The sequence below is a fragment of the Bos indicus x Bos taurus genome, chromosome 3, assembly GCF_003369695.1.
Source record: "Bos indicus x Bos taurus breed Angus x Brahman F1 hybrid chromosome 3, Bos_hybrid_MaternalHap_v2.0, whole genome shotgun sequence".
NCBI lineage: Eukaryota > Metazoa > Chordata > Mammalia > Artiodactyla > Bovidae > Bos > Bos indicus x Bos taurus.
In genome coordinates, this window is record NC_040078.1 from 43056429 (window position 1) to 43083225 (window position 26797).

At 38.3% G+C, this 26797-nt stretch overlaps 1 protein-coding gene across 8 annotated transcripts in view; it reads right to left on the bottom strand.

The window, feature by feature from the left end:
- Window positions 1-26797, bottom strand: part of CDC14A (cell division cycle 14A) — a 190951-nt gene that overhangs the window by 112609 nt on the left and 51545 nt on the right. For all 8 annotated transcript variants that reach the window (XR_003510288.1, XM_027536391.1, XM_027536393.1 and 5 more), the window contains one exon: window positions 8710-8789. Coding sequence is in view for 7 of the 8 variants with exons in the window: in XM_027536391.1 (XP_027392192.1) it covers window positions 8710-8789 (80 nt within the window). In the remaining variant the exon portion in view is untranslated. The remainder of the gene's footprint in view (window positions 1-8709; window positions 8790-26797) is intronic.

The window sequence follows — 26797 nt, forward strand, 5'->3', positions numbered from 1 at the left end:
GACCCTGATGCTGGGAAAGATTGAAGGCAAGAGGAGAAGAGGGTGTCAGAGGGTAAGATGGCTGGATAGTAACACCAATGCAATGGACACGAACTTGGGCAAACTCCAGAATATGGTGAGGGTCAGTGGGGCCTGGCGTGCTGTAGTCCATGGGGTCCCAAAGAGTCAGACACAACTGGGTGACTGAACAACAACAACAAATCTTATAGAGCAGTAGTTCACAACCTTGGCAGCATATTGGAATCATTTTGGTAGTTTTTAAAAATCCCAACACCCAGACTTCACCTCAGGCCACTTATATCAGAATTTTGGGAAGTAGAACCAGCATCAATCTTTTTTAAAAGCTTCCCAGACTTCTAAAAAACAAGTAAATGGGGCTTCCCAGGTGACACACGTGGTAAAGAACCCACTTGCCAATGCAGGTGACGTAAGAGACACGGGTTCGATCCCTGGGTCGGGAAGGTCCCCTGGAGGAGGACATGGCATCCCACTCCAGTATTCTTGCCTGCCGACTCCCATAGACAGAGGAGCCTGGGGGTCACAGTCAGACACAACTGAAGCGACTTAGCACACAAACACATGAGAAGCAATATTCCTTAGGGAAACACTGACTGTAAGCCTCTTATTCAAGCTAAAATAAATTCGCCATGCAAAAATATGTTCCTGGATCTATATAGGATGAGACCAACCAAAAAAAATAACAAAACAAAACACACGCTAAACTTAACAACTGGTGACAAGACAGCCAACATTCAACCAGCTTTATTTCACTGGATGTCAGCATAGCACCCTATCTCATCCTCACCTCTGCACCTAAAGCCATTATTTTTTAAGTCATGCTTTCGGTATTTGTCTTTGAAATTGGGACCCTGATGTTGTTTATTTTCTGTATGGTTGTATTCCCCATTTAATTTTATATGTCATAGAAAAACTGGGTTTTAGCAGATTTATGAATCATCAATACCAAAAAAGTTACCAAGCTAATACATATGGACCAACAAAAAAAAGAAGTGCAAAGTGAATTTAAAAGCACAAAAAAAGATATAAAAGCAGAGTTGTACAATTTAGACGGGTTACCTTTTCAATGTTAGGAGAGATTTAGAGAGTTTTCACAAACACTGTTTTATGAACACCCAAAAATGCAGATTTAAAAACCACTGCCATTGACTACCAAGAAAATAATCTAGGAATTCCACTAAGGTTTGGTGATTTCATAGACAGGCTGCAATTAATATGACTTTGTAGAATGACTGGTCAACAGTACACACTATAAATTTGGTAGTACAGTGACTGACAGAAGAGAACCTAAAAAGACTCATACCAGGCTCGCCAATTCAAACCCTGTGACTCTGGCCCGAGAAATGAAAGGCCCCTTGTTCCTTTGACGGCCAACGGCCAAGCCTACAGTAAAGATGAATGGACTCAAAGAATTAAAGTAAGTGAAATATACTCTTTTCCTCTAGTTTTAAGCCAAACTCTTGATAAATACATTGGCGATTTTAGTAAAGTGAAAAGTATAGCTTTTGACACATTTACTTTTCAATTAAATAGAACACCCTAAAACTGCAGACATAACATGACAACAAATACCCCTTGAGTGTCACACCAAGAAGAAATTTAAATGCCACCAAAGTCTACTATACTTATAGTAATCAAGGATAAGCAGTAGATGGAGGTAGGAGTGGGAGAATTGAACGAAGATGGTCAAAAGGTACAAACCTCCAGTTATAAGATAAACAAGTACTGGGGATATACAGCCCAGCATGATGACCAGAGTTAACACTGCTGTAGGGCGTATTTGAAAGTTCTTAAGGGAGTAGATCCTAAAAGTTCTCATCATAAAAAAATTGTAACTACCTGAGGTAATAAATGTTAACTAAACTTACTGTGGTAATTATTCCACAATATATGAATGTCAAGTCATTTTGCTGTACACTTAAAATTTATAGTGTTGTATATCAATTATATCTCAATAAAACTGGAAGGAAAAAAGAATAAGCAGTAAATCTATCTAAACCTTTTCTTAAATTTGCTTCATCTTTAGTGAATTTTTAGCTAGGTTATTTACAATTTGTAAGATAAATCCAAATAGAAAAACTCACATTATTCCACAGTGATAAAAGAACAGACTCTGCAAGATTAAAATACCTTTAGACCATCAAATTTTGCACCTGGTCTTATGTCCCTGGATATGTTCCAGTGTCTCCTAGTTTGTAGTCTGTAGGAACTTGAATAGCATTTGTATCCTAAGGCAATGGCACCCCACTCCAGTACTCTTGCCTGGAAAATCCCATGGACGGAGGAGCCTGGTGGGCTACAGTCCATGGGGTCGCTAAGAGTCGGACACGACTGAGCAACTTCACTTTCACTTTTCAGTTTCATGCATTGGAGAAGGAAATGGCAACCCATTCCAGTGTTCTTGCCTGGAGAATCCCAGGGACGGGGGAGCCTCGTGGGCTGCTGTCTATGGGGTTGCACAGAGTCGGACACGACTGAAGCGACGCAGCAGCAGCAGCAGCAACAGCAGCAGGGCTTCCCTTGTGGCTCAGCTGATAAAGAATCCGCCTGATATGTGGGAGACCTGGGTTTGATCCCTGGGTTGGGAAGACCCCCTGGAGAAGGGAAAGGCTACACACTCCAGTATTCTGGCCTGGAGAATTCCATGGACTGTATAGTCCATAGGGTCGGAAAGAGTCAGACACAACTGAGCAACTTTCACTCACTCATTGTGTAAAAACTGTATAAATCTTAATTATGTTGAATTGGTTCATAGTGCTTTTCAGGTCTACTCTATCCTTCTATTTCTCTGTATATTCATTCTATTAATTTTTGAGAGTTTGATATTGAAACTCTAAAAATCTTAATTTATCTACTTAAATAATTGTAATATATAGTGGAACTATGTAACTTTGTTCTGTATTTTCCAAGTCTCCTATAAATGTGTTACATTTTCATAATTTAAAAACTAAAAAAGTTTACAAATAGAAAAACTCAGATAGTACTTTTAGTTAAAACAATACACTGCAAACATTATATTATACAGTATCCTACCCAACTTATCATTATAAAAAGATAATCTATGCCATACAAGTGAAAAATTACAGCACCTAAGACCAATTCCTGCATTTTTATTCTCCATTTTCATCTTAAGGTGAAAGGCATTCATGGCACCTATCCCTAACATCTCCAATCTCCAGTTCCAGTGTTAAACCTCCTTCCTCAATATTCCCACACCTCCTAATTCCAAACTTTAATGAGACCCTTTAACTACTTTACATACCTACACATACACAAACTATACACTGAGTTCCCTAGAGCAGGTACCTGGTTGTCCTGCTGCTGCTGCTGCTGCTGCTAAGTCACTTCAGTCGTGTCCGACTCTGTACGATCCCATAGACGGCAGCCCACCAGGCTCCCCCATCCCTGGGATTCTCCAGGCAAAAACACTGGAGTGGGTTGCCATTTCCTTCTCCAATGCATTAAAGTGAAAAGTGAAAACTACCAGGCTCCTCCGCCCATGGGGTTTTCCAGGCAAGAGTACTGGAGTGGGTTGCCATTGCCTTCTCCACCTGGTTGTCCTAATAACCTTTAAACCCATAGACTATCACAGTGACATGCACAGAAAAAGCAATAAATTAATTAGTGTATATATTATTCTCTGGCACACAAATAAGAAGAGTCCAATCCCAGTCCTTGAGAGAAGACTGTGCTATATTTGATGGAGAGTCAGCTCTGCAAACAAATAATCACAATATAAGACATTTGTTTTCATGGTTTATGTAGCAAACGTAATAGGCCATGAACAAAATGTAATAGTAAATTATAGGCACAGGACCTGCCAAGCTTCTCTAGAAAAATGAGCCAAGTCACTACAGAAGAGACTGCTCCAGTAAATTTTTGTTAAATCAATAAAATGTTGAAGAACAGCATTATTTAAATTTAAACCTTAAAACACTTTTATTAGAAAGACACTAAAACTATGTATAGAACAAACAGCAACACAGGCGTTTCAGTAAAGAGGGCATACAAAGACACCATTCACACTTCAACAGGCCTTCAAAACTCTCTTCATTTTTCTTAATTCTTACACGATAAAACAATCACATTTATTTATTTTTTTTATTTTTTTTTTAACAATCACATTTAAATAGAAGTTCCTTTTGCAAATCCCTGTTTTTTAAATAGAAGTGTTAATGCAGAAAGATTAATGTAGAATTATGCAAATTAATGCAGCATCAATGCAGAGTAATGAAAAAGTATTAATAAAGAAAGAAGGATTTAAAAAAAAAATCTAGAGAATGAACACAGAAGTGTAATTTAACAATAAATGGAATGAAACCCTAGATCAAAGGAAGGCCAAGGTGATGATGGCTGACCAGAACTAGTATAAAAATGATTCTTAATAGTACTGCATCAGCCTTAAGTTGATCTGGGCTGTAGACTAAAATCACTTCACATCTTATGTCAGCATTAGGAGAAAAAACTGTTTCTGTAATAAAATTCCAGAAAACTAGTAGTATTCTTTCAACTAAATTTTTCACTGAATTATAAATGCACATTGTGTAGTATTTTCTGCTTCAAATGTATGATTTACAAAGAGTACGGATTTAGAAATGCAACTTAATATAAATACAACTCATGGTGTTATCAAAAAATACAACATACAACATGTTCAAGATCAAACTTTTAGTTGGAAATAGGTGCCTAAACTAAGAAAAAATGTCTGTGTTAAGCATTCTTTTTTCAGGTAAACACATTACTTAAACTTTTTAGGTCTAACAGCAATACTATAATATTCTCCAGAGTATTATCTCAGTTTCTTCTAAAAGACATTTGAGATCATCTGAATTAAAAAGCTACAGTTTAAAAGACAGGAAATGATCTAAATGTCTACCTGAGAGAGACTGGTTAAATGCACTTTGTACATTATATAGCAGTCTATGGTGTCACACAGAGTTGGACATGACTGAAGTGACTTAGCAGCAGCAGCAGCATGACAAAATGAGGAGGGACGGTCTCTATGTATTTGTGTAAAAAGATATCCAAGATGAGTTAAGGGGGAAAAAAATCAAAATGCAGAATAGTACATATAATATGTCACATTTTGTGATAAAATGGGAAATATAAGACTTTTTTTAGACTTAAAAAGGCTAAATAATATCTTTATTTGCTTATATACACATAAAGAAACTCTAGAAGGATATAGAATAAACCAATACCAGAAGATACCAGAAAGGACCAGATAGATAAGAATCAAGGGTGGGAGAGAGATTTTTCAATAATACCTTGTTATATATTTTAAAAATATTTAAACCACGTTAATGTATTTAACCACAGAAATATTTTCAAATATTTAAATAACAATTTGGAAAAATAGGCTACAACTATAAAAATTATGATTTAAGTCTATGTAGTAGTAATAATTTTCTTACTATCTTTTCTTCCATTCCAATCTTATCAATTATTGAAAAATTCTAGTTCTCAGGAAACTAATTACCTATCACATATAGGCTAAAATAAAGTTATGCTTAAAGGAAATATTCATTCTTTCCTTCTCCTCCTCAATATCTTCATCTAAATTGACAATTAAGGATAACAAGGCTCATCTGGCTTGTGAAACAAATACATCTCCCATGAATTTTGAGTGGATAACATTAAAAGCATAAAAATTAATATATATTTTCCACTTAAAATACCTGAATAGATACATTGCCCACTGGGCCTACTGACTGGAATTACAATTTTACCAATGTTACAGCATTACAATTCCGAGGTGCATGTGCTGTTTTCAAAATAACAACAAAAACTATAAACATTTTTCTGATTTAAAAAAAAATTTTAAAGAATCATCACTGTCTCAAGGAAAAGTACATCTATGATCCCTTCACAGTTATTGGCCCCTTTCTCACCATGGATGCTATGGTTCCTACCAATGTTGGAAGTTGTCTCAGACACAATGCCTTCCAGGACTGTCCAGCAGGGCACACTCATGGCGAACTTTCCCTCCTCCACTCTCTACCTCCAAACCCTTTAAAAGTTCAGTTTAAATAAGTCTGATACTTTCTCACATTTCTGTCAGAATCTTTTCTTCTATTTTTATACAACCCAGTTTTTAAATAATTAATTATGTGCCTATAGAGCCACCTGCCCCTACTAGAATGTATGATCATTAGAAACACTTCCTATTCATTTTATATCCTATGGATAATCCTTATGTCTTATTAATAAATAGTAATAGTACTAACAAGAACGAGAAAAACACAAACCAGGTACTGCAGCAGGACAGTGATACAGCATTACCTCATTTCATCTCTAAGATAGCCTGGAAGCCATTGTACAGAAAAGGAAGCTGAAACTCAGAAAGGATAAGTAATTTGTCCAAATTACATGTACTTACTATATACAGAAAAGAGCAGAACAAATCTTCAAACCCAGGCAGAGTCTCTGCCTTCAAATCATACACTCTTAACCACTTTGCTTAGAATTTAGGAAGTAATTAATATTATCATTACCACAATGAACTGAATGTTTGTGTCCCCCAAAAGTCATATGTTGAAAACCTAACCCCCAATGGGATTGTATTAGGAAGTGGGACCTTGGGAAGTAATTAGGTTATGAGGGTGGAGCCCTCATGATTGAGATGAATGCTCTTTTAAAAAAGAACCCCAGAGAGTTTTTCTGCCCTCTCCCCACTATGTGAGGACACAGCAAGAGGTGAGCAGGTGCATCCCTGAAGAGGGCTCTCACCAGAACTTGACCATGCTGGTCCCTGATCAGACTGTAGAACCATGAGAAACAAACTTCAGTTATTTACAACTCACCCAGGCTATGGTACAGCCCAAACTGACTAAAACAATTATGCTTTTCTAAAAAACAGAATTATATTGTGCAAAGAACTTTCAAATTCTAGAAGGCATTAGAAGTGGAAGGAAATAACTGCTTTCTCATCACCATTAAAACTCTCCTCTCATAATCCTGGGCCTCCCAGGTGGCGCTAGCGGTAAAGAAAAGTGAAAGTGAAAGTTGCACAAGCACGGGGTCCTACTCTTCGCAATCCTGTGGACTATAGCCCACCAGGCTCCTCTGTCCATGGAATTCTCCAGGCAAGAGTCCTGGAGTGGGTTGCCATTTCCTTCTCCAGAGGATCTTTTCCTGACCCAGGGATCAAATCTGGGTCTCCTGCATTTTAGGCAGATGCTTTACCAACTGAGCCACCAGGGAAGCCCAGTGGTAAAGCATCTGCCTGCAATGCAGGAGACCTGGCTTTGATCCCTGGGTTGGGAACATCCCCTGGGAAAGGGAATGGCTATCCACTCCAGGACTCTTGCTTGGAGAATCCCATGGACAGGAAGGCCTAGCAGGCTACAGTCCATGGGATCGTAAAGTGCTGGACACAACTGAGCAACTAACACGCATTTCTCATAATCTGCCCTCTTCTATCTGCCCTTCAATGTCTAATTAGCTTATCCTCTGGGCTGCTTGAGGATATTTTCCTCTCACTGTCCCAATTCCAGTACTTCACCCCTTGCTTTCACTGAGAAGCTGAAGCATACTAGGCGCTGTCACCCCCTACTCCTCCTCTCCTTGACACCCACCCTGTGTCTAATAATACTCTTTTCTGTGGTCAAGAAACAGAGGTGGGAATCCTCTGAATCTCAGAGGATTCAGTCTTAATTTATTCATTAGAATAAATATTTACAAAAAGCATCTTTAAGTGTGAGGCACTGGGACCTGCTTTTGTGAGTTTCAGGAGAGTAATGAACACAAAGAGGTCTCCTCAATTTTTCCTGTTCTTTTCTTTCTTTATTGTTGGTAATTTTGATATTAGTAACAATAGTAAGCAATCCATATGCTTGTAGATTTGTACACTAATAAAAAGGCAAAAATATTAGAATCATTCTCAATTCTATCAGAGATGTCTGTTGTGGAAGTTCTGATATATGTTCCCTTCTACTCTACAAATAAGCTCAAGTTTACCTGAAATTTTAAAACATCTTCAAGTGATACTTACAAAATATCATTTTCCAACACTGTAATGAGAGACAGCCTTTCTCTGGATGGAAGCTAGATGTGTCTGCTGAACAAGTGATTTAGGGTCCCCACTAAAGATGTGCATCTGGGAAGGTACTTTCAGGGTCTTATTCTATATTTCCAGTCCCTGACATTTGGTCAGAGCTCAATCAATGCTCACAAAATGAAAGAAAGAATGGATGAATCAGTAATATGCAAGTGAAAGTCACTCAGTCGTGTCCGACTCTTTGCGATTCAATGGACTATACAGTTCATGGAATTTTTCAGGCCAGAATACTGGAGTGGGTAGCCTTTCCCTTCTCCAGGGGTTCTTCCCAACCCAGAGATCAAACCCAGGTCTCTCACATTGCAGATGGATTCTTTACCCGATTATTGAAATTTAACAAATCTTGACATGGTTAATTAGGTCATAAACCAGGTACTCTTCATGCTTAAATCATCAAGATACAGGAAAAAATTCAAGGAAAAAAATAATTCCTAAAAAGAGAAAGCTATTTTATTCTTACTAGATGGGGGAGGGGATCTCTAAAAAAATGAAATAATAAACACTAGTCTCATTTCATTCCACATAACATCACAGTCATAGTCTTAATACAGTTAAAAAACACAATAATCCAACTCTAAAAGAGAGAGCTGCCCAGCAAAGTGCCACAGCTCAAGTCTCACAAGCAGTTATACCTGAATGGAAGATAGGGGGGGTTTGAGCCAGAGAGGAGTGCTCTGTAGGCTTCTTCTGGTGTCTTCTTTAAATAGATTACCTAAGACAAATAAATAGCAACATTTAGAATACAACCAAAGTATGACACAAAACTAATTTTACTTACTCACCAAATTTGCATTTCCGTTCTTTCACTCTGAATGTGACAACTGTCATGGTGATAATGTTGATATTTAGACAGCAAGCAGGCTGCCAAACTTTCCTTTTCAGCTTAAAGCTGAACAGCAGCCTTTGGCTTAAGGATGAGTAAGAGCTTAAAGACACAGGAAAGAAGTTGCTCAGTGTCTGACTCTTTGCAACCCTGTGGACTGTAGCCTATCAGGCTCCTCTGTCCATGGAATTTTCCAGGCAAAAGTACTGGAGTGGGTTGCCATTTCCTTCTCCAAAAGACACAGGGCAAACCCATAAAGGGACCATCCAGGGCTGTTTAAAGGCACGTTGAACAGAAATAATGGCAGGGTTTTCTCTAGGGAACAGAATAATTGTACCTCCATGATTGAACTGTGTGTTCACCAAAGACCAATATAGAGTTCTCTGTCCTTCACAGAAGATCTGCTGTGAAGTAATTTAGTTCCTGGTGAATTCTGAAAGACATCTCAGGGTACAGGACCCATGGGAGATCTACTGAGTTCTCTGCCTGCTCTGAGGAATGCCTATGTTGCTCTCTAAACAATCAATAAAATCACAATGAAATGAGAGGAAATGCATGCAGGTAAGAGCACTGGAAAACATACTGGCTAGGCTCTTGATGTCGAGGATGTTTAAATCCCTCCAGACCAGCAGGACAAACTATCTTAAATAAAGACACAAATAAAAAAGAGTTCTTAAAACCAGTAAACTATTTCCACTTAATCAATTTATTGACTATATACAATAGATGCCAGGCACTGTATGAGGAATTGCCACCTTTCTTAATAGAATTTATGTTCTTGAGAGGCAAAAACAATAATTAATAAATTACTTATTAAAAAATAAATACAGTCTGAAATAAGTGCTGAAAAGGAAATACGCAGAGTCCTGGACAAGAGAAGACCTACTTAATACCTCGAAGTGGTCAGGAAGGGGTCTCTGGGAGAGATGTAGGAGGAAACCCATGGAATAGCTAAGGGAAAGGGGGGACAGAAGGGGCTGGGTCCTTGAGTGGGGACAGCGCTTGGTGAGCCGGACAGAGATCAGAGGCTAGGGAAGGGGGAAGAAGGGAGAGTCAGTGAAGAGCCTTGCAAGCCATGATGAGAGTTTGATTTTATTCTAAGTGCAGTTTAATATTTTAATTCTCAGACAAGAGCACTGATCCTTTTCCTCTACAGTTTGAATCAAATTTGATCCCTAAAATCCTCTCTACCTAGAATTAATGGCATTATTTCCTTAATATGTCCCAACATCAAAACCCTATGCATGGAACTTCCCTGGCAGTCCAGTGATTAAGACTCCATGCTCCCAGTGCAGGGGCAACAGGTTGGATCCCTGGTTGGGAAACTAAGATCCTGAATACCACATAGAACAGCCAAGAAACAAAAACCAAACAAAAAACCCTATGCGTTTCAACAACAAAAATGACAGAGTCCCAGTTCTTAAAAAGTAGGGTTTATTCTCTGCTTACAAAGTTTCTTTCAGCTTGAAGCTATTCTGGTAGCAATATATTACACGTATTTAATTATTAGTAAGTTCAAGACTAGAAAACAACTCAATTCTCTAAAAAAAGAAAGCTAAAATCAATATATTAAAAAAATACTTCTAACTTTTATTAAGAAAGTTCCATATTCCTATGACAAGTAAACAAGGTCTGATAAAGCACCTACCAAACAAAGTGAACTGAATATGAAACAAAAACAGCAGAGAAAATGAAACCATGGTAAAAGAATGATCAAGACAGGAGATGCAGATTCCACCAGTGGAGAACCACATCTCGAGCTGCAGCTAAAATGATTACAAAAATTCACTTAAACCAACCCTAGCTTTAAAAACCATTTTCTGTAACCAACATTAAAACAGGAGTTTGTTGTTCCCTAATGGGTAGATTATATAATACTCTACAGGTTTGGTTATAACGCAATGATTTTTCAAGCCTAAAGATGCAGCAGTATTTGCAAGTTGACTATGCCTGCTAAAAGAGAAAACTGTTTGTAGAAAGCTCCTGTGTTTGGATTAGATAATTAAAGCTTATACAACCATCTTTGAAAAGCAAAATACATTTCCATTCTCAGGAGCAATTACATTAACTCCATTTAATTTTGAGGCAATCATTCTACAGGAGGGAGTTAACAGCCCACATGAAAGACTTCTCTAGACCGGTTACCCCACAGAGTTTTGCTACTCATCTTACCTGCATGACTTAGCACACATGACCCATATTCTCACACTGTAAGATGAGAGTCTTTGTTTTTATTTTTATCCCAGTGCTTAATCATTAATAAGTGCAAAGTGAAACTCAACAGAGGCCATCTAAATTCCAGGAATATTCTAGGGGCAGGTAAATGCAATGTCCTTTTATAACCTGATGATAGGTACTTGGGAGACTGGTGAAATATTCTAATAAAGCAGTGCATCACTGAATACATGCATGCTGGGGTCATTAAAATGACAAATTCCATCTTTCCAGGAGAAAAAATGTCTTGGATTCTTATGCCAGGTCTTCTTTGATATGCCACTGATTAAAAAGAGAAAGACTAGAGTTCAGAAATAAAACAAATTTATTAAGCCTTTGCTGTTGAGGAACCTAAAGCTCAGAAAGGTAAGGAACTTCCCAAACTCTCATGGCTGCTCTGTGATGCAGTTAGAATTCCAATTCTGATTTGAATCCAAAGGCCACAGTAATTCCACACATCACATCTGCTTAAAAATACAGATACGGGCAATGCAAGCAGAATCTGTGACAGAAACAAAGATCCCTACTCTTTCAATTTACAAAAGCCATTACACTGGCTTTTAAAATTATGTGACTTCAAACTGTTAATAGGAGTTATGTGTAGGAATAGGGCTGAAGAAAGATTAGTGGGAGGAGGGAGGACTTTATATTTTCTACTATCTTCACATTTCTTGTATTATGTACTAATGTATATTCATTTATTTTTTTTAATGTGGAATAACTAAATCATTTACAAAGTATTAAATGTGTATCTTCCCAAAAATAAAGTCTATATTTAACTAATACTCAAAAAATTGTTCCCAGATACTCTAATATTTCTAAAAGTAATTGCTGAATAAAATTAACTCCAAAGCATCTTCTAAATATCCTGATTTTCTTTTTCTGTTTCTCAGGAAAAAAAAATAATGCTCTGCTCACTGCTGCTGCTGCTGCTAAGTCGCTTCAGTCGTGTCCGACTCTGTGCGACCCCAGAGACGGAAGCCCACCAGGCTCCCCCGTCCTTGGGATTCTCCAGGCAAGAACACTGGAGTGGGTTGCCATTTCCTTCTCCAATCAATGAAAGTGAAAAGTGAAAGGGAAGTCGCTCAGTCGTGTCCGACTCTTAGCGACCCCATGGACTACAGCCTACCAGGCTCCTCCATCCATGGGATCTTCCAGGCAAGAGTACTGGAGTGGGGTGCCATAGATATTAGCATACATGAATCCAAACTGGAAGAATCTTCCCCAACCTTTGACTGATAAAATTTAACAAAAGCCCTTTGTACAGTGCTTGGTTTTATTGTTATTGTTTAGTCGCTAAGTAGTGTTCAACTCTTTTGTGATCCTATGGACTGTAGCCTGCCAGCCTCCTCTGTTGATGGGATTTCCCAGGCAAGAATACTGGAGTGGGTCACCATTTCCTTCTTGAGGGGATCTTCCCTACCCAGAGATCAAACCTACATCTCTTGCGTTGGCAGGAGTATTCTTTATCATTGAGCCAAGGGAAGCCCTGTAACAATTTACCCCGAAATTAGTGAGTACATGCATGGCTTTTATAAAATTTTCCCACTCTTTGCCAGGAAGTCCTATAACTCTTCTCAATAGAATAACATTTAACATATATGTTCTTACTCCTAACCAACCTATTGAAGTGAAAGTTGCTCAGTCGTGTCTGACTCTTTGCGATCCCATGGACTACACAATCCATAGAATTCTCCAGCCCAGAATACAGGAGTGGGTAGCCTTTCCCTTCTCCAGGGGATCTTCCCAACCCAGGGATCGAACCCAGGTCTCCCACACTGCAGGCAGATTCTTTACCAGCTGAGCCCACATTTAGGAGTCAACCAATTAGACTAATTTTTTTCTGCTCATTAACACTGATGCAATGTGGGAAAACTGGGTTCGATCCCTGGGTTGGGAAGATCCCCTAGAGGAGGGCAACCCACTTTGATATTCTTGCCTGGAGAATCCCCATGGACAGAGGAGCCTGGAGGGCTACAGTCCATGGGGTCACAAAGAGTCGGACACAACTGAGCAACTAAGAACACACACACACAAAACACTGATGCCACATATCAAGATCCAAATAACTCTTTTAACTTTTAATAAAAAATTCTTAAAGAGCTAACATTCTAACATATATGTATGACCAATAAGCTGTGAGATTTTAATTTAACAATTAATTAAAATTACAGTACTGTAAGCAAGTATAATATATATTATTTTCCAATAAGCCAATGTTTCACAAACTTCAGTTAATCATGCATCAACTTTCTCAACTTCTGCCACCACACGTAGCACCATGTATTATCATTTCTATTTATGTTCTTCTCTTTATAAATAGACACAATCTTTTAATTTAATTCATTCTAAAGTAGTTTATACCACTTCTATAAATGGAAAACTAGTATCACTTGCCAGAGTCTACACATAAATGAATTTTATAATGTATAACTCTTAAAATTTAAAAAATGTTTGTGAAAATTAATTGCACATACAAGTATGAGTTCATTTCTGAGGTCTCTATTCTGTTCTACTGATCTGTGTGTCTGTCTGTTTTTGTGCCAGTACCACACTGCTTTGATGACTATAGTTCTGTAGTACAGTCTGAAGTAAGAGCAAGTGATACCTTTAGCTCTTCTTTTTCAAGATTGTTTTGGCTATTTGAAGTCTTTGTGTCTCCGCACATTTTTTAGAATTATTTATTCTAATTCTGTGAGAAGTGCCTTTAGGCAGCTAATCTACAACAAAGCAGGCAAGAATACACAGTGTAGGAAAGACAGCCTCTTCAATAAATGATGTTGGAAAAACTGGACAGTTATAATGCAAAAGAATCCAAATGGAAAACTCTCACATTATGCACAAAAATAAATTCAAAATGGATTAAAGACTTAAATATAAGACTTGAAACCACAAAACTTCTAGAAGAAAATGTAGGCAGTAATCTCTTTGACACTGGTCTTAAAAATATCTTTTTGGCTATGTCTCCTCAGGCAAGGGAAATAATAGCAAAAATAAATGGGACTACATTAAACTAAGAAGCTTTTGACAGTGAAGGAAACTATCAGAAAAACAAAAAGACCACCTGATGAATGGGAGAAGATATTTGTAAGTGATATATGTGATAAGGGGTTAATATACAAAATATACAAAAACTCATACAACTCAACACCCAAAAAATAAACAACCCAATTAAAAAATGGACAGAGGATCTAAATAGATACTTTTCCAAAGAAGCCATTCAGATGGCCAAGAGCCACATGAAAAGATGCCCAACATCACTAGTCATCAGGGAAAACAAATCAAAACCCCAATGAGATTATCACCTCACACCTGTCAAAATGTCTATTATCAAAAAAACAACAAATAACAACGTGGAGAAAACTAAATCCCCCTGCACTGTTGGTGGGAATATAAATTGGTACAGTTGTTATGAAAAACAGTACAGAGAGTCCTCAAAAGATTAAAAATAAAACTACCATATGATACAGAAATTTCATCCCTGAGTATTTAATCAAAGAAAACACAAACATTAATTTGAAAAGACTATATACTCCTATATTCATTGAAGCATTATTCACAACAGCCAAGATACAGAAGCAATCCAAGTGCACATCAACAGACAAATGGATAAAGAAGATGTGGTCTCACTCACACACAAACACACACACACACACACACACAATGGAATATTACTCAGCCAGAATGAAATCTTGCCATTTTCAATAACACGGATGAACCTAGAGAATATTATACTAAGTGAAATAGTCACAGAAAGACAAATACTGTATGATTTTACTTATACAAATATCTAAAAAAAACAAAAAGGAACAACATAACAAAACAGAGTTATAGACAGAGAACAAACAGATGGTTGCTAGAGATGCAGGGAGTGAGGAGGGGAAAAAAAGAAATAGGTAAGGGAGATGAAGAGGCACAAGCTTCCAGTTGCAAAATAAATAAGCCATGCGTATGAAATGTGCAATGTGGGGAATATAGTATATAGTATCTTTGAATGGCAGAGCCCTGAAAAATTGATGCCTTTGAACTGTGGTGCTGGAGAAAACACTTGAAAGCCCCTTGGACAGCAAGGAGATCAAACCAGTCAATCTTAAAGGAAATCAACCCTGAATACTCATTGGAAAGACTGATGCTGAAGCTGAAGCTCCAATATTCTGGCTTCCTGACGTGAACAGCTGACTCATTGGAAGAAATCCTGATGCTGGGAAAGACTGAAGGCAGAAAGAGAAGAGGGTGTCGGAGGACAAGGTGGCTGGATGTTGGTGATATGAACTTGGACTAAGCCATGGACATGAACTTGGCTAAGCTCTGGGAGATAGTGAGGGACAGGGAGGCCTGGCGTGCTGCAGTACATGCAGTCACAAAGAGTCAGACATGACTGGACAACTGAACAACAACAACATCTCTGAATGGTAACATATCACAACTAGACTTACCATGGTGATCATTTTGAAATGTATAGAAATACCAAATCACTATGCTGTATAACAGGAACTAGCACAGTATTGTAGGTCATTATACTTCAAAAATAAATGTCTCATACAAAAAAAAAGATCACATTTATGGTTACCCGATGTGGGGGCTGACAGGAGGGGCAAGTGAATGAGTCAAAAGGTACCAACTTTCAGTTATGAGATAAATAAGTATTAGGGATGTAATGTATACCATGATAAATATAATTAGCACTATTGCATGTTATATATGAAAGTTAAGAGAGTATATCCTAAGAATTTTCATCATAAAATTTTTTTCTATCTCTTTAATTTTGTATCTATATGAGACTATGATGTTCACTAAACTTACAGGGATAATCATTTCATGATGTATGTGAGTGAATCATTATGTTATACACATAAACAGTGCTGTATGTCAGTTATATCTCAATAAAACTGAAGAAAAAAGTTAAATAAAATGTTTGTGTTCACGACACACTGAGGACCATTGTAACGAACAAGAAGTTTGAACTAATTTCATAGAACAGTAGACCAACCTGGTAAGTTAAACAAAATCCTCTTTGAACTAATCTGCAAATACATCTAAATCATTTATTTAAACTATATCCTATGGTCATTAAATCCTTAAAGCCGGTCAAAAAATGGTACATGTGAATTTCAGAAGCAGTTTGGAATTTACAACAATTTTTCTTACTCAGATAATTTAATCTATCTGATATACAAGAGATGATTCTTTAAACAACACATGCTTTAATACAGAAGTCTAAACCAGACTCTTGAGTCATGAATTTGCTAATGGGCCTCCCCGGAGATATTTGCTTCAGATCTTACTATGTTTTTAGCTTTGTTTTTAGGTATTATTATTTCCCAAAAAAAGGCTGATGGCAAAGCCAACACCCCCCCCCCACACACACACACCCATAATTCAAAAATGTTTCATTTTTGAAACCTGAGTGTCTCTGTCAATTACATTTATATTTTGTGATCTGGAAAGTGAAAATAATCCTGAAGATTCAATTTGGCCATCTGAGACAGTATTCTTCAATCTTGGCTTTTGATTTCCTGTTATTTAATATTTTACTTGTTTATGAAAAAGGAAATAAAATGCTGAGAACAGCCTTTCCCAGTCAGGTACTGCCACAGGAACACTAAAACAGCCGTGAAATCAGCATTACCAACCATGTCTGAGTCCATTAAACTTCTTCAAGATAGAAGTTTCCAGAAAACAGATGTTTCAACTTGAAAATAGTCTAGAAGCACTAAGATTTGCTGAATATAGAAGAACCATACCAAAAAGGAGGGACTCTCTTTAAAGGTTTCAGAAAATTAGGCTTAGCCTATACAGCATACTTAATGTGGACATTACAAAGAAGTCCCTATGATATGTGCTTTGGGTTCTAGCCTATTAATTAGCAGTCATCTTTAGACCCCTTTCTCCAGCCTCATATAACTTAAAATTATCACACTTGTTCAACAGCAATTGAGGATAGGGGTGTGCAGAGATTTAAAAAAAGAAAGAAAGAAAATGTTTCTTTGCCTGGTAGCTAACCAGTCTGGAACATTCACTTGGTTTGAGACCAGTGCTCTCTAAATGGCTTCCTCATCATCCCTCTTTCCCATCAGGTTCCCCCATCACTCAGATAAAATCTCAAAAGTCATTTTTAACGCTGGCCTCTCTGTCTCACTCTACCCACCCTCATCAAATCAATACATAGACTGATTCTTTCTCCAGTCTCTTTCAATTATGGGGTGGAAGCAGTTTTAGGGGATTGAAACATATTATTTGGGGAAAGAAACAGAGGATACAAATATCTTTTGAAATTTTATTAATACATAACCACCACTAGGGTTCTGAGCACAGGAGGGGCCCTGAATTTTAAGTTTCATTATTTTCCAGCAGATATGCACATGACCTTTTTTTCATCATTATCAACTTATTTCAAACCCTTCTCTCCATATGCTATAACTCACACCATTTCTCTCTGCCTCCACTTCCTGCCTACTCTAGTAATTCTAAAGCAGAGCCTGAGAGACTCAGTTCTGCTCAAAAGTTCAGCCAGACTGTCAATCCTTCCCCAAGATAAGGTCCTAATCCACCTTTCCAGGTGAATTTGTCACTGTTCCTTGGATGAACCCCATTCACTAGCTTGGACTCCTCACCATTCTGGAATCATACTTGACACTTTCTTGTATCTGAGGTTTGTTCTGGAATCCTCTCCACACCTTCTCTGCCTGTTAAAATCCTTCTTGTTTCGTTCAGTTCAGTTCAGTCGCTCGGTCATGTCCGGCCAGGCCTCCCATCTGGGAGGTCCATCACCAACTCCCAGAGTTCACCCAGACTCACGTCCATCGAGTCAGTGATGCCATACAGCCATCTCATCCTCTGTCATCCTCTTCTCCTCCTGCCCCCAATCCCTCCCAGCATCAGAGTCTTTTCCAATGAGTCAACTCTTCGCATGAGGTGGCCAAAGTACTGGAGTTTCAGCTTCAGTATCATTCCCTCCAAAGAAATCCCAGGGCTGATCTCCTTCAGAATGGACTGCTTGGATCTCCTTGCAGTTCAAGGGACTCTCAAGAGTCTTCTCCAACACCACAGTTCAAAAGCATCAATTCTTTGGCGCTTAGCCTTCTTCACAGTCCAACTCTCACATCCATACATGACCACTGGAAAAACCATAGCCTTGACTAGACGGACCTTTGTTGGCAAAGTCATGTCTCTGCTTTTCAATATGCTATCTAACTTTCCTTGGTTGGTCATAACTTTCCTTCCAAGGAGTAAGTGTCTTTTAATTTCATGGCTGCAGTCACCATCTGCAGTGATATTGGAGCCCAAAGAAGTAAAGTCTGACATTGTTTCCACTGTTTCCCCATCTATTTCCCATGAAGTGATGGGACCAGATGCCATGATCTTTGTTTTCTGAATGTTGAGCTTTAAGCCAACTTTTTCACTCTCCACTTTCACTTTCATCAAGAGGCTTTTGAGTTCCTCTTCACTTTCTGCCATAAGGGTGGTGTCATCTGCATATCTGAGGTTACTGATATTTCTCCCAGCAATCTTGATTCCAGCTTGTGTTTCTTCCAGTCCAGCGTTTCTCATGATGTACTCTGCATATAAGTTAAATAAGCAGGGTGATGATATACAGCCTTGATGTACTCCTTTTCCTATTTGGAACCAGTCTGTTGTTTCATGTCCAGTTCTAACTGTTGCTTCCTGACCTGCATACAGATTTCTCAAGAGGCAGGTCAGGTGGTCTGGTATTCCCATCTCTTTCAGAATTTTCCACAGATTTTTGTGATCCACACAGTCAAAGGCTTTGGCATAGTCAATAAAGCAGAAATAGATGTTTTTCTGGAACTCTCTTGCTTTTTCCATGATCCAGCAGATGTTGGCAATTTGATCTCTGGTTCCTCTGCCTTTTCTAACACCAGCTTGAACATCAGGAAGTTTACAGTTCACGTATTGCTGAAGCCTGGCTTGGAGAATTTTGAGCATTATTTTACTAGCATCTGAGATGAGTGCAATTGTGCAGTAGTTTGAGTTAGACCTAACTCAAATACTACCTCCATGATGTCTTTTCTTTTAGCTCAGAAACTCTTCCTCATATTCTTTATAATGACCATGACAATGATGATGATAATAAAAACAAGAAGTTATACCGTTTATATTATGTGGCAAGCACTATTCTAAGCAATTTACATAATATGGGTCATTAATCCTCACAAGCACAACGTACATTTTACACGCAAAATGCAGAGAATCAGTTGCCTCAAGGCCACATAGCTAGGGTGCAGTGGAGTCAGGCAGCATAGCCCCCATAGGCGTTCCTGACCACTTCCTGATGGGCCCCTCACAGTTCTGTTGCAATTATTTTCCTTTAGCCTAAGTATGAAGCTCCTTAAGCGCAGTAACCAAGTGTTTCACACTTCTATAAGCCTTACAAAGCCTCCTTTGTAGATGTTCAATAAATACGTATATGTTTAGTGAATATAAACTACTTTAAACTGTTAAAATACAAAGACTATATCGGCCCTAGGGGGTTAATTCAGCTTATTTAATATTCAGTGAATGAGATTTTTTAAACATGTCACTATAACTTTAGTGGTAATGCCCAGAGGAGCTAGTGAAATTAACTTTCTGATCCCAGTTATATGAAAGCATCAAACCAGGTACATAGAAACAAGACTTCAATGGTGTGCTAAAAGAGAAAGTAAGAAAGAGATTGATTTCAAACATAAGGGCTTTAGATCAAATGATCTGTATAAGCTTTTAGAAAGTATTTTGAGAGCCAAGGCATGCCACCTGACTGAGATATTCATTCTCTCACTTCCCCCTATCTGTTCTGAAGTTACACTCGGCCACTCCCAACATGAGATAAAAGGCAGAAAGCAGTAGGTGGAACAGAACACAGTCACCGAAGACCAACATGTATCTGCTTAATGCTTACAATCTGCATAGGAACCTGCACACATACAGGGACACAAGGAAGTCTGCACGGTCATTCTGGTACTGAGATATCGAGAACAAGGGTTCTAAAGGGGGCTGGGAAATGGTCCACAAAGACAGTAGACTCTACCTGAGCCTTCCTGGCCTCACTACAGTATTTAGATGGTCTCCTGCTCCCCTTGGCATCATAGCTCTAGTCACTGTGGGAGGGCAGCTTTCTCTGGCACCTCGAGGAGCTCAGGCCCCTGCTGTTCGTTCTCAAAGCTCCCTGCCCTTCTCCTTCACATTCTCACCCTCGTTTGTCATCACGAGGTTTCTGTGGTTATTTTAGTCTGTCTCCCTGGCTAGGCTCGTAAATCTGAGAGCAGGATTTCTTGTCTCTTCTATATCTACGAGACTCAGCACTATGCCTGGCACATAGCACACACAAAAAATGTTTGACGGCTGCAGGAACAAACAGTGGAGGGAAAGAGAGCATTTTATGTGAGAACACGCACGACACGATCACAGAATACTGATCCCCTATCTAGGGAGTAGGGGACCCAGTGTAGTGGTTAGGCACTCCAAGTCCACAGCCAAGCTGCCAGGCTCTTCATTTACGAGCTATATTACAACTCTCTGTGCTTCCATTTCCTTAACCTATGAAGTGGGAATAACACGGTAATTGCCTCAGCAGGCTATTTTTGGGGAAGATTAAGTGAATTAACAATGTATATAAAGTGTTCAGAATTGTACCTGCCACATTACTCATCTATATTAAGGGACCACAGGAAAAAGATAAACTTTGATCTCAAAATTATTTTTTCTTCTCTTTTCCATCACCTGTATCCATCTGAATATGGACCCATAACTGCTATTATTTCTGACACCTTAGTCCAAAGCCCATGTATGCAAACAAACATCAAAACACGAGGCTGTAAACATCCCTCACGATCGCTATACACCAGAGCCGTAACGCAGACCGTCATTTAGTTCAGTCCTCTCATTTTGTTCAAAGGGCATCCTGAGTCTCCCGATGACTTAGTATCAACAACCACAAAATACATGCACTGGCTCCTGTTTTATCAATCCACTGTCAAACTATCAGAAGATCACTGTTGGCCCACAACGCTCTCCAACAAAGTAACCAGGAGAGAGCCGTTGTACTCATTTTTCCTTATGCAAACTTCTCACGAACAAAACAGTAAGATTACCAGGTTTGGTTGGGTTTTTTTTTTTTTTTTTTTTTTACGGAGAAGAGAGCAATTACCAGTTATCTACAAGATGTAAAACCACAGAAGTCCATGAAATTAACATCTATAAAAACATACGATGAGGTGAGAAGCTCTGCAAAGAGCTGAAACATAAAACTTTTAAAGTCTCTTCCTTGCCTTGCAAGACTTGGTTTTCAGACTTCCTAAGTGTCAGGGTACTTCATTTATAAACTTCTTTTTCCTGAAGAAAGCATTAAGTCTTGATTGTCATAAACAAGCACAAACAAAATGCTTAATTTTTTTATTTTTAGCAACATTTTTCTTCTTAATCATTTCCTCCCATTATAACCAGTGACTAAGAAAACAATATCTGCACTCAACTTTAAAATAAAATTTTAAAATAGGAAAAAGGCAAACATTTTTCAAATGCACAGCCATTTCTACTTTTGTTCTAACTACTTACGGAAATGAAAATATTCCTTGTTAAACAATTACACATTAGATAGGTAAGACTAATTACAAACCAGAAATGCACTGTATAGTTAAAACAACTTGCATTATTCAGTCTATTTTAAGTTTCTTCTACTGGTTTAATTGAATGAGAACAGAAGGAATGTATGTTGTCTCTTACAGTCTTTGAACACGCCGTAAAAGAAAGTCAGTCATTCTTCCTGTTCTTCAGGTTTTGATTCTATTATAAACCACAGGTTACAAGGCTTGCAGAATATTAGACAATGCATCTGCTTAACAAGTAATGGAGGCAACCCTCATTATAGAAGAAAGGCAGAGCCTCATGTCAGGTCTCTTATCTCCATTGCTTCCACATTATCCTCTTAAGAACAAGGTCTAGAAATAAATGTGCCTCTTGGTTAAGGTCATGTCTGCTCTATAATACTCTCATGTGTTTTTGTTTCACATTTGAATTTGAATTGGGGATTTGATATTCAGTGAGTAGCCAGTAGACTTTATTCTATTAATGTGAGGATTAGTTTAAAATAGAAATACTCTCTCCACCATTCTCATGGGTATAATTAGAGTGAAACCACTGGGAACTCTTTGATGGGTAATTTAGGAAAATTGCAGACAACATCAGCCATGTGTATCTTCCCATCTAATTGGATGGGAAACAGAACTTTCATGATCAGCTTGAAAAGATGTCCTTCCAGAACTGACAACCATAGCCAGGACAAATACATATTCCCTGCTAGTAGTGTCTCAGTGCCATGGGCTTCTCCTGCTTGAGGAGAGCTCGAGTTCCAGGACAGATATTGCTGAGCTCGTTGTACCTCACTGAACTAGCTCAGCTGCTTATTTAAGCAAACTAAGGAAACACTAAGCCAATATTCTCAGCACACAGAAGTCTATACGGACCCTTTAAAGGGGAAAAGGAGAAAATACTTGGTCCTAAGAAAAGCTGAGTCCTTGGTCTCACCCAAACTGAGTACAAGGCTGTTAGGTTACAATTCATAGATAAACATAACCCTGCATATCAACCATCAGTCATCATCAGAAACCAGTGTCTGCATAAAGCACAAAAATAGACTCTCTCCAGAATATCACCTGAATAATACATACTCTGAAATGAAATGGTTTCATGTTAGAAACTTCTCATGATGACTTTCACTGCTTAATTCTGGGTAGAGTATGAGTTTTATTTCATAAAACCTTTCAAATTAAAAAAGAAAAGTTTTTTTAAAGTGAGAAGAGTCTTTAAAGCAAAGACTGAATTTTTGATCAAGCTTAGAAGGCAAGACCTATAACTTCATTTATGATGAAGAAGCAGGTAATAGATCCACTGCAATAGATCAAGAACCTGTGTTTAAATCCTCTGAACACCTATGGCCCATTATAGAAAGTCTTTAACTTGCAAATGAATTCTATTCCAAAAGCCTATTTGTAAAAGCTAATATTTAGATTTCTGGAAATAGTTTCCCAAAAATAAAGTCTTATGGTTATTAGTCTTATAGCCTAGTCCAAAAACAATATTGTATTCCATATTATTACTACAATCAGATATCTAAAATAAAATATAGTAGAAAACATTATTTCAAAAACTAAAACAAAATAATTCAATTAAATACGTTTGTTTGCTTTTTATTTTCCCTCAATGCTGGTACTTGTGGAAAGGTTAGGTTAGAAAAACGTGAGGAGATCAACAAATATGTTTATAATGAGTCTAAAGCGAACCCTGAATTATTTTAAATGTTTGACTGGTACTTTATTACATCTAATTCCACTTCAAAATGCATTTTAGCTTTTCTCAATATTTGGCAATATGATTAGGACTAATGTCAAATCTGAGGCAAAGAAGGCAGGGCAAGTATGAGAGGAAGAAGATTTTCTCAATGCAAACAGAGCAAAATAACTGGAAGAAAAATGAATAAGAAAAGTCAGAAACTGGGCACATACAAGAGTACAATGGCCAAACTTGCCAGTTATGGAACCCAACCTGGGTGGGAGAGCAGTAAGACAATGACAACTCATGGCTGCCTAAGATTTCCTAGGAGAGCAGAAGGTAGACCAGACAACCCACTGTATTCATTTTAGTAACTAGAGTATGCACCTGAAGGACCAAAAACAAAAACGTTTTGTTTCTCCTTTTTGAATATAGTCACCTTATTCTTTTTCAAACTGAAAACTTCTAAGACAGAAGCCACACAGCATGTGAACTAAATCTCAGGTCTAGAATCTCATGCTAACTTGTAAGCTACTGCTCTTTTGAATTGACTCAAGAATAGAAAACCAACAATGAATACAAACAAGGAACTGGTTGTTCTTTTCCAGTATTTACAAAGAGTTGTTGCTTAGAGAAAGCAGGAGAAGCAAGAGCTTTGCCCACCAGTCAGGTGTTTGCAGAAAGTATTCTGTGGCAATTTTACTGTGTGTTAGCCCAAACTGCTCAAACAGATGCCACATGACAGAGGTATCCTTCAAGAACATAATAGGATTTATCATTCTTAAATGTACAGACATTCTTAAGAAGTAACCACTGTTACTTCTTAACCGTGTAAACTAACCATGTTCCCTAAATAGTTTACTAATTTCACAAACAGTAGAACTGAACCGAGTGAAGGAAACTTCAACTTAAATAAAAGTAATTTAAATCCATCCCACAGATCTATCGCATATGTTGTTTAGTCACTAAGTTGTATCCAACTCTTTATGACCCTGCCAGACTCCTCTGTCCATGGGATTTCCCAGGCAAGAATACTGGAGTGAGTTGCCATTTCCTTCTCCAGGGGATCTTCCTGACCCAGAGATTGAACCTGCATTGACAGGCAGATTCTTTACCACTGAGTCACCAGGGAAGTTAGAAACCATTAAATGTATATCAACTGACAAACTAAAAACTGTCAACAAGCACGTCTATGGCTTCAACCTGATTAGCATCTTTTACAGATTTAGAAGCTCACTTCAAGAAAATTTACTTACTGACACAGACAGTACAACTCACAACAAAATCTATCCATCTCTTCATTAAAACACATTGTTAGAATCCAACACTGCTTCATGATTAAAAAAAAGAAAAAACACTCAAGAAACTAAGAACACAAAAGTTCCTCAACCTGATTCATGGGCATCTGTGAAAACCCCACAACTAACATTATACTTAATGGCAGAAAACTAGATGTTTTCCCCCCGAAGATCAGGAATAAGAAAAGGATGTCCATTGTTACAACTTCTACTTGACATTACACTGGAAGTTCCAGTCAGGGTAATTAAGCAAGACGAAAAAAAAAAAAAGCAGTAAAAAGTAAAACTATCTCTCTTTACAGATGATATTATCTTATATATAGAGAAAATAATTTTAAAAATCCCCAAAAAACAACCAGAATAATTTCAGCAAGATTATAGGATATAAGACCAATATATAAAAATGCAAGCAATAAACAATCCAAAAAAGAAATTAAGAACACAATTCCATTCATAATAGCATCAAAAAGAATAAACACAAGAATAAATTAAATCAAAGCAGCACAAGACAACTAGAAGACACTGGAAGAAATTAAAGAAGAGTTATATTTTAGGGATATGAAAAAAGACAGGGAAGGCAGACATGTAAATACACAGATCATCACGGCATTGCAGCATAAGAGAAATATGAAACACAGAGATGACTGGTATCAAGGAGAGCTTTGAGTAGAGTTCTGAAAGATGACTTTTTAAAGTCCTTTTAAGTGCAAATCAGACCATTTCAACTCTCTAACAGCTCCCCATGTCATGGAGTATAAAATCCAAACTATTCCCCTCACATACAAGCCCTGGCAGGGCCCTCACACCTTATGGTAGGGACCTCACACCTTATCACTGAATCAGCCTCTTCATCCTCTATGCTCCAACCACACGGGCTTTCTCTTGGCTCCTCAGTCATACTCAAGTTCATGTCTACCCTAAAGCCTTTGTGTCTGCTATTACCTCTGCCTAGAATGTTCTTCCTCTTTATCAGCTTAACTGTCAACACCTCAGAGACAGCTCCCCTGAGCTTCCAACCTGAAGTAGCCAGAAAAACACCAGCATAGCCATTATCACCAACCTTTCATTTGTTCATCTGTCTCCCCCAACAGAAAGTAAGCTCTATGACGACAAGGATTTTTATCTCTCTAGTTCATTGCTATATCCTTTTTTTTTTTTTTTCCCTCGGTGTCTGCATTATTGCAAACTCGGGCTGCGTGGTAGACAATACACTGGACACCGGGAAGAGCCTAGGCCGAGGAAGGGACGGGGCTCGAGGGGTGCAGGAGCGCGTTCTAGGCCAAAGGCGAGGGGTTCAAGGGGAGGGCCTTGGCCAAAGGTGTGGTTGGGTCGCAAGAGTGAAGTGAAGTCGCTCAGTCGTGTCTGACTCTTAGCAACCCCATGGACTGCAGCCTACCGGGCTCTTCCGTCCATGGGATTTTCCAGGCAAGAGCATTGGAGTGGGGTGCCATTGCCTTCTCCATGCTATATCCTTAGAGCCTAGAAAAGTTATCTGGCACAGCTGCTCAATAATTACTTGCTCAATGACAGAAAGATCAAACAAACCAGACAGGAGAGAGGGAAAGACTATTTCCCATTAAAATGAATAGAGAGTTTTAATCAAACAGTGAAGGCCATTAGGAGCCCTCTATTTCCCTCTTTTGACTACCAGAAAATTCATCTAAAATTTTGAACCCGAGCAAATCAGAGCCAATTTCTGTTACATGTAACCAAAAAACTCTAATTATTACAATATTGCTATTCTATATACTAGTCAATTAAGATAGAAGGAGGGGGGACTTCCCTGGTGGTCCAGTGGTTAAGAACCTGCCTTGCAATGGGGACTATGCAGATTCAATCCCTGGCTGGGGAACGAAGATCCCACATGCTACTGGCAACTACCAAGTCGTGCCTGCCTTGAATAAGACTGGTTGCAGTGATATAAATAAATAAATAAATATTTTTTAAAAGATTGAATTAGTTTACCTTTAAAAAAAAAAAAGGGGAGGGGTTAAAGGAAAGAAACAAAGCAACAGGTGAGGCGTGATCAGAAACAAAGGAAGAAAAAGAGATGGAAATAGTGGGGGCCGGCAGGGGAGGTGGAAGCAAAGATGAAGATGGAGAGCTCCACAGAGGAAT